Source organism: Notolepis coatsorum, assembly GCF_963971535.1.
Source record: "Notolepis coatsorum genome assembly, chromosome: 5".
Taxonomy (NCBI): Eukaryota; Metazoa; Chordata; class Actinopteri; order Aulopiformes; family Paralepididae; genus Notolepis; species Notolepis coatsorum.
In genome coordinates, this window is record NC_140169.1 from 151,442,626 (window position 1) to 151,455,992 (window position 13,367).

The window sequence follows — 13,367 nt, forward strand, 5'->3', positions numbered from 1 at the left end:
TGAATTTAGCCTTAGGCAATCAAAGTGTTAACATTACATATCTCTTGTTGTGGAATTAACACAACATTATGCATACTTTTGACAATAAATAAAATCAGAATCTGTTCTTACTTGCTTGCCTGGGTAAATAAAGGTTATAGAAATGTAAAAAAAAAAAAAAAAAATTGAAAACCGATACCGATATTTTCCGATATCACATTTTAATGCCAATATCGGCCGATAATATCGGACATCCCTAGTTTTCAATAGTCGTCACTCCGGCAGCAGCCACGGCCAGCGCTCAGAAGTGCTTCCTCTAAGCACTGCCAGCTGAGGAGGATGTTTCCTACAGACATTAACCCTTCCACTGCCACACTACAGAAGGTTAACCCTTTACTATCGCACTACCGGCGGTTCCTGGTTCCATCAACATTACCGTGCCCTGTGAAATAAAGGGTTACGAAAACCACCGTCGTACAACTGTAGCGGCGCCGCTGTTGTCAAACACCCGCCGTACTGCGAAGTCCTTATCTTCACAAGGCACTGCCCTTAATGCAGGTTATCTGTGGAGGATATGCTACTGAATACAAGGACTTTCCTGTTTTTAAGGAGAGCCCATCACTCACACGAGATAAGGAAACATAGCTCGTCTCACGCCGCTTGCCTGTAGCCGTTGCCGACGTATCACTGGCCGACAAAAGAACTGGCGTCAGGGTTTTTTGAAAGAGTTAACGTTAGGTTATGACTATAACCAAGTTCTGTTAGTATAGCGACGCTCGGCATCGCTCTCTGCACTATCTCGCATACGTGCACGCGCACTGAATAAAGACCACAATGTACCTTTAATCCCAATATTTGTCTGACCACACCCCTATCAGCTTACCCATATAAGCAGGGGTGGGGCCACCCACTCTCCTCCTTCCCAAGCTTTCGCCACAAGGCGAGGTCAAAGGCTGCAGCGGCGTCGGATGCCGAGCGTCGCTATACTAACAGAACTTGGTTATAGTCATAACCTAACGTTCTGTATCGTATCGCTCTCGCTCGGCATCGCTCTCTGCACAAGGGAGGCCGAGCGAGAGCCAACGGCCCACAAATACACCCCGCTGACAGCCCCCCACAAACCATCAGAACAGGGAGGGCCGAGCCCCCCCGACCCACCCTAATGGCGGGCACCCCCCCTATTAGGGGCTTCACGGGAGGGCAACGGACCCGACCGTGCGAAGAGGCACTCAAGCAACTCAACGCACAGGGTGAGCAGACCGTGGCTTGACCCCACGACCACACACACGCACAACCCGCATGCCACCCGGGAACGAACGGAGGAACAACCTCGTTACTGCCCCCAGAATCACGGGGTCAAGGGCAAACCCAACCCCGTGGCAAGGCCGTAGCAGCGGAGCACGAAGGAAGACCCAGACCCACCAAAAGGACTGGACTCCCTAGAATGGGGGCCCGGAGAAGTCCATGATGCCAGCATCAAGACCCCACCAGGTGGGCACGTAGTGCCCCGCCCCCCACATCGCCAGCGTATTCGGACAAAGGCCCCTCAGTTACTGCACCTGGTATTCCCAGGCGGAATCCCATCCAAGTACTAACCAGGCCAGAACCTGCTTAGCTTCCGAGATCGGACGAGATCGGGCGTGTTCAGGTTGGTATGGCCGTGAGCCGAGCGGGCCCCGTCCCCCCAATAGTACACCGCCTGGCACACTGACCCTGCAGAACAGGCAGTCAGCATGGCCGTAAGCACACAAAAAAGGTTAACCAACGGAAGCAGGCAGCGCACCGGGGAAAAACCAGGCAACAGGCTGTTAACCCTAGCCTGGAGACTGCGGACGAGACAGGCGCCAGAGGGGACAGCTGAACACAGCCGCCCCGGCGGAAGGAGCGTAAGCTGGCGGTGTTGCATGACCAAGCCTCCATTTAAAAACCCCCACCCAGAGGGGTCGAGGCAGAGAAGGCTGACACGATTGGCAGACGTCATGAACGTGCAGGGGCACCCTCAAACGGTGAACCCGGGAGTTGACACTGCTCCAACACACCAGGGAATCAACCACCTCGGTGTTACCCAATGCGGTGGTTGTTCCTATAACCCCTCAAGAAAAAACTCCAAAACACACCTGCGGGTATACACCGGCTATACCGCAGTACAAGTGTTTCAGTTTCCAAAAAGGGTTAACCCAGGCCTACGGGTCGCAAACATCACTTCGGACCGGGCCTGGCGGTACGGGAAGCACAGGGTCACCAGAGGAGGTCAAAAAACCACCCCCACAGGCCCCTCTTCGCCATGCGTGAGAGAGGAGCGAAAAATAATGGAGAACCAGCCCCTAAGCACACCGTACCTGGTATTCCCCGGCGGTCTCCCAACCAAGTACTAACCAGGACCAACCTGTGTAGCGGCCGAGATCCGACGAGATCGAGCGCGTACAGAATGGCATGGCTGTAAGCCATGACGACAGTGCTGAGTAAAAACATACCCAACCAGGGTCTCCATAGCGCTTAACCCCGTGACACCCAGACCGACCTGGCATTTTTCCCCCTGAAAAAAGCCCAAGTCCCTCAGGGTACCAGAACAGCAGATCTGCATCCCCGGCGGACAACGGGTTCAACTGATCTGGACCAGCGTGACCAGAACCAGTCCCGTGCCCTAACCATGCCGACATGCCTACTCCAGGAGAAGGGCAGATATGCGTGTTGATCTTAACATGAAAAGAAGGCGCCACCCAGACGTTCGGACGAACCGCGCCTGGTGGCCCACCCCAAGGGCGTGAGACCCCACCACATATGTTCAGATCCATCCCGTCATCATCCCCCAGACATGAACGAGAATCCGTCGACAACCCACCCAGGTCATGGGATGTGGTCGTCGGAAGAGGAAAAACCCCCATCTCAGTTGCTTTATAAAAACGCTGTTTCAACCACAAGCAACCAAGGCGTGCCAGTCAATCGCCTGTTTACAGCGAGCTAGCACTATACGTGCGTCGGGACACACCCCCATCAATGAACAGGCTAATTAGACCTGTCATTGAATCCCCAAGGCGCCCAGGGGAACGACAAGAGGGGTGTGACACTCCCTAACTCCAACACTTCTGGAATAGAAAGAAGGAAGCATCAACAGTATGTATCCCAGTCTACACAGCCGGGGTAAAAAATGTTCACATTTTTACATCCCACCACCCTCCCATAGGAAAGAGACGGGGATCCCCAGAGAGACTTCCCACGCGAGCTGTACAGATTGAAAAGAACATATTGCACCTTGAGCCATGTAAAAAAACTGGTTTTAGGGCCTCCGTGGAAGAGGCACTGAACCCATACACACTCAATAAACGAATTGAATCGAATATACATACAATAGAAAAGGACCCTTCTAGAGGGTCCACTCACTTTGACAATCTGAGGAGGAAGGCTCTGTACTCTGATGGAGGCTTCCTCACATGGAAGAAGGAGTCCGAACTCACAGAAGGCCTGAATAGGCGCTTGGTGAGGAGGAGCCCTGACCACCCCCCCTGAAAACAGATCCATCACATGGACCTGAACAGCACACGGAAGTCCTACCAACAGAGACGCGCACGGTGACGTACTCTATGGCGGGGGAATTCCTGCGGTGCACACGCCCAATATACCAGGCCGTGGGACCAGGAACTCCCTCCCCCCCCCCCCCCCCCCCCCCGTAACGTGCCGAACCGCCACGTGACGGGAACCTTGAAGGACAGGGGCTGTACCCCTGACCGACAGAACAATGGGGAGAGGAAAGGTTACCAGTTCACCCCTTTACGACCCCACACCCATGATACGATGTAACGACAAAAAGAGAATATGACACAGTCATAGTCAGCTCTATGAAGCGTTTCACAGCTCCACACAGCGCATGAGCTAACCTGCTATCTGATTTTTACTAAGGAAAAACACAGAATAGAGAGGGCTCTAAGAACCCCGGTCCAACATACACATGTGCTTCTGTGGCCAGTACAACCCAGTTGTAGGTCACATGACACACACAACCCATCATCACCTACAAAAAATGGCAAAAACACTCAACAGAGGAACGCCGTTTTTTTCACAATGAGAGAATACATCATTCTTGATTAGTATCGACCACAGGCCTTGCTAAGCACACATGACAGCAACCAAACCAATTTCCCTTTAGGAAACAAGTTTCTCCAGCAGATTTAGCACAACCTCAGCAATCAAGCTAAGAGTTACATCGTATCCCTACCACACAAAAGACACAATTAATGCACAACATGTCTGATAGGATGATGAAAAAGTCCCCAGGGAACCGGGGGGGAAACACAATCCTCCTATTTTACCCTCAATACGGCCAGTTAAAACAGGAAAACCTGTTAATGTGTGAACACACTGTTCATTGTCATTACAGTCTGAGAAAGAACATTCTTTTACTCACTTGTCACCAAGCATAGCTTCATAGGTTAGTTACCTTAGTTGTGAGCATATAAACACCATGATGTTTCTCACACAACAACCAGATCCGATTTGCACGGAGAAGCTAACTGCCAGTGACAAAAAACAGCTCACACATAACCCGCAACGTATCCTAAATGCATTGCAACAACACACGTTTTGGGAAAAAACACCGTTATTCACAATACATTTAGCAAAGTAAAACCAGAAGACGTGTTATGAGGTCTGGTCAACCCCGTACCTACCCGGAACGCAGATCAGCGAAGTGCAGTCACAGACACCGTAGGAACACAGCTCTCCTGTGTTGTCCGAACTGGGTAGCGTCACCGCCCCAACCCGTACTACAGTCCTCCGTTGATGCAACCTTGCCGTCCAGGCTCAGGGCAGGGTCGACGAAACATCCCCTGTCAAGGATGACGTCGCGGTCAAGAGTGTAAAACATGTTAAAATCAAAGCACGTTCAACAGAATAGCCTAACGACGCACGCGATCAGAAGCGAGCTCACGGCGGCGCGCGAGAAGCTAAGCTACCCCGCGCCAGCCATGGCCCATAGCAGCAAGCTAACGTTACCTAGCGACCACGACATGCTAGCCCCGCAGCTAACAGCTGACTGGCTAATAGTAGGCCCTAAGCAGGCCATGCAGCGATCCAGCAGGCTAACGCAGCAGTTAACAGCTGACTGGCTAACCGTAAGCTATGAACATGTAAACAATGACATAACACTCACCCAGACAGGCCGCCGTTCTGAACCTCTCCTCACTTTTTAAGAGAAAAGAGAAAACAAGATGTCAACACCGCTTCACAACGGTGACTTTACCACATCCGACGGAATCAGCACAGTACCAACTGGCCTGTGTAGCTGACTTTGAACATGAATCTGCCGCTATCGCACATTACATGCACATATCCCCTCGTGAAGGAATACTCTCATTTGGATATGAAAGATGGGGCCTTAACACAGTGACAGAGAGAATCCACTCGTCCAGAACACACAGGGATCACCAGTGTCAATGGTCGCGGCCCACTAGTTAAAACTATAATGGTCTCCAGACCAAGGCCTTCTGTCGCCTAGGTGGCTAAACAAAGGACCCTAGCCTGGGGCCGGTTTCCATAAACTTTGTCAAGTAGCCCCCATAGCACTAACAGACAAGTGGAGCCCGCCAGCAAACACTACTCACCCAACCTGGAACGCACCGCTTCTCACAACAGCGGCATGTCCGACAGTTCAGCTGTGGCCTGACAGGTTTCACCCCAACAAACACAGCAAGGAACTGCAGTTGAGAAGCATGCAGCGGCGTGCTCCCAATACGAAAACCGGTGGAGGGTTTTTAGAATGATCATCATCTTCCAGACACTCCAGTACGAAGACAATATCGCCGTATTTTCTCGAAAATAGTGAGAGAGAAAATAAAGATATGATGTCAACGTATCCTTGTTTCCCAAGCTGCTCCTAAACCTTTCTTCCATCATGGTGTCAAGTGTGGGGATCTACCGAGGCACTTCTTCCTTGTGGTGAAAGCGAGAAGGAGGAGAGTGGGTGGCCCCACCCCTGCTTATATGGGTAAGCTGATAGGGGTGTGGTCAGACAAATATTGGGATTAAAGGTACATTGTGGTCTTTATTCAGTGCGCGTGCACGTATGCGAGATAGTGCAGAGAGCGATGCCGAGCGAGAGCGATACGATACAGAACCTTCTGTGTATTGTCGCAGTAAAAGGGTTAACCGTTTGGTAGTGCGGCAGTGAAAGGGTTAACTCTCTGGCCTCCAGCCCCTGAAGCAGTGGGACACATTTTCCCTCTCTGTACAGGGAGGGACTCTTTTAGGGCGTTTCTGCTTTATTAGACAGGACGGTGTGAGTGACAGGAAGCGGGGATGGAGAGAAGGGGGGGTGATGGAGAGAAGGGGGGGGGTGGAGAGAAGGGGGGGGGGTGGAGGAGAGAAGGGGGGGTGATGGAGAGAAGGGGGGGGGTGGAGAGAAGGGGGGATGACATGCAACAAAGGTCTCAGGCCGGATTCCAACTGTCCTGATTATAAGACGACCCCTCTTTTTCAAGACTCGTTTTTGGAAAAACACTTTTCGGAAGACCAAATCTTGTTTTTATAAAGGAAATCATTTTATTTTAAAATAATGATATTATATTCAATGTAGGCAAGGTCCGTTCGAACGAAGTGTTGACGATCAATGCACCACTGGCGCGTGAGGGGAGACTGTCGGGAGAGGGGGGGTGGGAACCCGACACCTCACAGGGGGCCAGGGTGAGACCTCCACATGGGGGCCAGGGGAGAGACCTCCACATGGGGGCCAGCAGGGTGACCTCCACATGGGGGCCAGGGTGAGACCTCCACATGGGGGCCAGGGTGAGACCTCCTCACTGGGGGCCAGGGGAGAGACATCCACATGGGGGCCAGGGTGAGACCTCCACATGGGGGCCAGGGTGAGACCTCCACAGGGGGGGCCAGGGGTGAGACCTCCACATGGGGGCCAGCAGGGTGAGACCTCCACAGGGGGGCCAGGGGTGAGACCTCCACAGGGGGGCCAGGGGTGAGACCTCCACAGGGGGGCCAGGGGAGAGACCTCCACATGGGGGCCAGGGGTGAGACCTCCACAGGGGGGCCAGGGGTGAGACCTCCACAGGGGGGCCAGGGTGAGACTTCCACATGGGGGCCAGGGGAGAGACCTCCACATGGGGGCCAGGGGAGAGACCTCCACAGGGGGGCCATGGGAGAGACCTCCACATGGGGGCCAGGGGTGAGACCTCCACAGGGGGGCCAGGGGAGAGACCTCCACATGGGGGCCAGGGTGAGACCTCCACATGGGGGCCAGGGGTGAGACCTCCACAGGGGGGCCAGGGGAGAGACCTCCACAGGGGGCCAGGGGTGAGACCTCCACATGGGGGCCAGGGGTGAGACCTCCACATGGGGGCCAGGGTGAGACCTCCACATGGGGGCCAGGGGTGAGACCTCCACATGGGGGCCAGGGTGAGACCTCCACATGGGGGCCAGGGGTGAGACCTCCACAGGGGGGCCAGGGGTGAGACCTCCACAGGGGGGCCACAGGGTGAGACCTCCACATGGGGGCCAGGGGTGAGACCTCCACAGGGGGCCAGGGTGAGACCTCCACATGGGGGCTAGGGGTGAGACCTCCACAGGGGGGCCAGGGGTGAGACCTCCACAGGGGGGCCACAGGGTGAGACCTCCACATGGGGGCCAGGGGTGAGACCTCCACAGGGGGGGCCAGCGTGAGACCTCCACAGGTATAGTCAGACAGTTCCTTGGTGCTGAGCCAAACTGTAGAAACAGTAGTACATGAAACAAAGCGGGGCTCGCGACTCACTTGATGCTCCAAGGTGTTTTAATTGTGACAAATAATAGCAGCGGATACAATGTTTCGACCCTTCCGGTCTTTTTCATGTATACCCCCCACCCCCCCCAAATATGACGACACCCCTTTTTCAGACGCGTTCTCTATCTCGTTCTTATATATTCGGCAATACACGGTACGCGCGCGGTGTGTGAGCCACCATGGTGACCCTTGACCCCTGTTCTCGTCACAGTAATGGTTACTGACGCTCTACTCCCCCCGCCCCCCCCCCCCCCCCCCCACAGGATACAGCAGCCAGGCCCCACACCCTGCGCAGGACGCCCGCCCTCCAGGGGAGCGAGGAGCCGGAGGAGCAGGGTAAGGCTTCCTGTCCGTCAGTCCCACTCTGACCAGCCGCACCTTTCCACCACCAGGTGTCTTCTCTTTGTTTTGTTCTTCATAGGTTATTTGGCCACAGCTATGGGGGGGGGGGGGGGGGGGGGGGCATTTTTGGTGCTATATACAGGGTTCGCAGCAAGGTCCTTGAAGTGCTTAACCCTTTCACTGCCACACGACAGCCGGTTAACCCTTTCACTGTGACAATACAGAAGGTTATCCGCGGAGCTAACGATGCTAATGATGGAGCATCGCCGTCGGTTGTGTGATAGTAAAGGGTTAACCTTCTGTCATGTGGCAGTGAAAGGGTTAAAGTGCTTGATTTTTTTTTTACCAAAAAAAAAGTCAAGGTCTGGAATTCCTTGGAAACGGCACAATTTTTTAAATTGCTTAAAAAGTCCTTGAAATTCAAATCCACCATTCGCATTGAATGTTTTGTTCATTTGTTCATTTTGTTCATCACGTGGCAGTGAAAGGGTTAACCTTCTATTGTTGCAGTGAACCCTTTGGTAGTGTGGTAGTGAAAGGGTTAAGGAATATGTACAGAGATATAGATATAGTATCTACAGTAATGCAAAAAGGATTACATGTAGGTATGACAGATGTGTGTGTATATATATATATATATATCCTGTTATTATATTACATTATTGTACATGCTATCATACAGAGTCGTATGGGTTATATGCAGATGTATAATAATCATAATAATAACTTTATTTGTATAGCACTTTTCATACAGAGGTTGCAGTTCAAAGTGCTTCACAACAGTAAAAAAGACAGGCATAAGCGGGCATAAAAATTTTAAATGTAAATACAAAGAGAGAGAGGGGTAGCAAGGTTAGGCAAATCATAGTTCTTCAACAATATAAATAATAAAATAGAATAGATTAGATAGAGTAAAAAAGTGCGGTTTGATTCAGTTTAAAATAGGCTAAAAATAATAAGATAGAACGGACAGTAAAAAGTGTGATAAGATTGTTCAATAAAGAAAAAATATATATAACAACAGAGCAGTGTATCGCTCTTAACACTTTGAGTTTCTTTACAAAGTACAGTTCTAAGTTACCTTATAGAACAACAGAGCAGTGTGTCGCTCACAACAACAGAGCATCGCTCTAACATCATAGAACCTACATATGAATTTCATTGGAAGTGTATGAAAGTAGGTAGGGTAAGAATATAGCAAGGTATGGTAAATCACAGTGTTTCACATTAGGATCTAGCATCCCAATAGGCTCTCTGTTTACAGTTTGATTCAGTAATACAAATAATAAAAATAGTTTAAAATGATTCAGTTTAAAAATAGTCATCAGTAAGAAGAAAAAAGTGTGATAAAATAGTTCTCTTAAAATTACAGTGCATACAGTAGGAGGTAGTGAGATAAAATTAGCATAGAACCGACACATGAATTGTATAAGTGTAATGTATAAGTAGGTACTGTATATAGAATCAACACAAGGTGGACTTGATTCTGTCACTACTTGATTGATGTGTGGGGTGTTTGGGGGACTGGCTGTTTCGGGGGGGGGGTTCACATACTTAAGTACTTATTGTACTTATTTGAATGCCTATTCTTATGTCTGCACTTTATGCATTGCTTTTATTCGGTCAACTGTATGCAAATGTTATGCCTATGTTCATTTTAAATGCTATTTGCTGTGAAGCACTATTATTACAAGCTGTTTTAAAAAGTAAGAACCTGTAAAAATAATAGTGTTAACCCTTTCACTGCCACACAACAGAAGGTTAACCCTTTCACTGCCACACGACAGAAGGTTAGCCCTTTACTATCCGCGGATGCGGAGCTAATGATGCTAATGATTGAGCATCGCCGTCGGTTGTGTGATAGCAAAGGGTTAACCGGCTGTCGTGTGGTAGTGAAAGGGTTAATGACATATCCCTTTAATCATAGCGTCTCCCCCCCCCCCTGTCTGGCTAATCTAATGCAGACATCCTGATATTAAGGTTGTGCGACCTTTTGCACACAACGTCTCTAGCGACCAGCGCTTGACCGCAGTAAATTAAGGGAACATTTTGGGGAATTCCTGGAAGGAGAATCAGCAGGTAGAGAACAATATGTTTTCAGTGCTACTGCCTTGAACCTCCTGTCCCTCCTAACCGGAGACACGTGGCGGCACGTCCTGCTGCCCTGGAAGCAGGGTGGGTGGGCGCTAACAGATCAGGTGCAACTGGATCACAGTAATTATTACATTACAAAAAAAGTTGGTAAATGTATGTAATCGGTAACAGTTGCCCAGGGAAAAAAACTGACATTTGTTCCAGATACCTTTGAAAAAAACTGTGATTATTGGATTAGTCAGAGGTACGTGGCATTCCGTTGGTGAGAAATGTCACTATACGCTACTTGAAATAATGTTAATCATGATTATTGACAATGATATTCAAGATAGGGGTGTGTCACCTTGTTTGTAGAGCTATATCTATATTCTATATTATATATTATGGAGACAATACTATGGTCATTTGACACTGACTTTCTTCCGTCAAACATGCAAAAAAGAGAAAAAATGTTCATGCATACGTTCACGCGTTATCCCGTGGTGAATATTGTATAGTTTAGGAGTGATCCGGGATAATTCCTGAAAAGCTGAGTTATAGGGCGCTACGTGAATTCTACTATAAGCGTTGGCGTTTCTTGGCTGGACACGCTACTATTTCCAAATCAAATGTATATAATAGGTATTATGTTTCATCATGAATGCATGAAAGGGGGGAGGGGGGGGTCATTTCTTTATGCTTTGATGGCCAGTAACGGCATTCGTATAGAACACCACACACGCTGATCAGCTGGATCGATATGAAAACATTGTACGATCAAGCTGGAATTGACGTCAGATAGTCCTGACCTTTGATCGGGGGTATTCCAAAAAGAATATTCCAATTGTTTGATCGCAATTTCCAGTATTGGTGTCCATCTGGTCCACGACATAATCCGGCACAACACATGCATCGAGTGTCCTGGACACGTTTCAATGTGATCGTGTGAACCTCTAGGCTTCCCTGGAATAAAAATCTCCACGCGGTGGGATTTAAATGTAACACATGGTCTGGAACAGGGTTTACTGCACTCTCGATACTGCCACCTAGCAGGATCTGGCCGGTACTGCACCCTCTGGGTCCCAGTATGCCTTTTAACAGCAACATACAGGTCCGGGACATTGAATAGAATATTAAAATCGAAAAAAAGAAAAACGGACCAAATAACGAGTTTACTCATTGTTGGCGTTCAACGCATGGCGCCCAATAACGAGTAAACTCGTTGTTGGTGGGGAATGAGTTAAGAAGGTACATATGGCTCCTGCTGTACCGTGAGTGATGGAGTGATGACGGAGAGATGAAGGAGAGATGAAGGAGAGATGAAGGAGAGATGAAGGAGAGATGAAGGAGTGATGAAGGAGAGATGAAGGAGAGATGAAGGAAAGATGAAGGAGAGATGGAGTGATGAAGGATAGATGAAGGATAGATGAAGGAGAGATGAATGAGTGATGAAGGAGAGATGAAGGAGAGATGAAGGATAGATTAAGGAGAGATGAAGGAGAGATGAAGGAGAGATGAAGGAGAGATGAAGGAGAGATGAAGGATAGATGAAGGATAGATGAAGGAGAGATGAATGAGTGATGAAGGAGAGATGAAGGAGAGATGAAGGTTAGATTAAGCAGTGATGAAGGAGAGATGAAGCAGTGATGAAGGAGCGATGAAGGAGAGATGAAGGAGAGATGAAGGAGAGATGGAGTGATGAAGGATAGATGAAGGAGAGATGAAGGAGTGATGAAGGAGAGATGAAGGAGAGATGAAGGAGAGATGAAGGAGTGATATAGGATAGATGAAGGAGAGATGAAGGATAGATGAAGCAGTGATGAAGGAGAGATGAAGCAGTGATGAAGGAGAGATGAAGGAGTGATGAAGAAGAGATGAAGGAGAGATGAAGGAGTGTTCTGAGGTTCTGTTCTTCTCGGTCCACAGTGGAGGAGGAGGAGGAGGAAGAGCAGCTTCTGTCGGAGCTGGGTGCCGCGTCCTGGCTGAGGCGTAGGAAAAAGAGAGCTGTAAGTCTCGGACCTCACCTCCTCATCCCTGCTGGGCTGTCTGTCACAGGCTTTAACCCCTTCCAGGGCTTTTACACTTGTATTTAGTTATTTATTTGTTTTAAATCTTTTTATTTTCACAAGGTTTCACATTCAATCGACAGATCTACAGAATGTTCAGTGTCACTCTCATTAGGGCTGAGCCCAAACGTTCGAACGTTCGAACCTTCGTTCGTTACGTTGGCATTCTAATTATTTTTTATTTTTTATTTCTCTTTCTCCGATTTTCTGTTTTTCTCCCCGTCCAATTTAGTCGCCGTGCCAATTCCCCCCCTCCCCTACCTGGCTGCTGTATGCATGTTCTCCTACAAGTCGGTACAAGGGCGTCCCGAAGCCGACCGCACGCTTCCTCCGATGCGTGTGGCGACTGCCAGTGACGTCTTTTCACTTGGCAGCGAGGACTCTCATTGGTGAAGTGTAACGCGTGGGAGGGCACGCTATCTCCACCAAGTCCTGCTCCCGCTGAGCAAACGCCGAGACCTGACCCAGAAACGCCAGATTCCCACCCACCAGCTTCCCACCCCCTAATACTGCCAATTGTATTAGTATGAACGACCAGCCAAGCTGGTAGCAACGCCGAGAGCTGGGCTCGAACCCAGCATCTCCTGCGTTGGTGACGAGCGCAATCTCCGCTACACCACCTGACCGCCCTGGCATTCGAATTCTAAATCAACATTCGAATTTAAAATCTTTAAAAAAAAATTAATAAATCTTTTATTTAATTTTTTATTAATTCTGTTTAAACCAATGGGGTTTTTCTTCACATTTGCAGATAAAGATTAGGCTACACTAATATTATAGAAACTGATGAGTTATATTCATTAAAGAAAGTTGATTTAATTGATTTAGCTGGGCTGGGGCTTTTCCCTGGGCTGGGGCTGGAAAGTTGATTTAATAAAAAATAAAAGACTAATTTAATCAGATTAATCACTTTATTAAAACTGAGGATTTAGTTTGAGGATAGTAAAAAAAATAAAAAATGGTAAAAAATAAATTACTTTAAAAAGAAGAATTTTTTTAATAAAAAACGAAGGTTCGAAGGTTCGTTTGAAAAACCCTGACGAGGTTTGAATCCCAAAAACAGGGTTTGGGGACAGCCTTAACTCTCATAAACAATGTTCACTGTGCTCCCCACTCAATCCATTCTCCCATCTCTCACTCACACT

General features: G+C 49.0%; 1 protein-coding gene across 1 annotated transcript in view; it reads left to right on the forward strand.

Moving 5' to 3' along the window:
* The window catches only part of LOC311228626 (disintegrin and metalloproteinase domain-containing protein 23-like), a 270,009-nt gene that overhangs the window by 68,461 nt on the left and 188,181 nt on the right, over positions 1 to 13,367 (forward strand). The window contains 2 exon segments of the mRNA XM_084314550.1: positions 8,005 to 8,077; positions 12,083 to 12,162. Coding sequence (XP_084170676.1) covers positions 8,005 to 8,077; positions 12,083 to 12,162 — 153 coding nt within the window.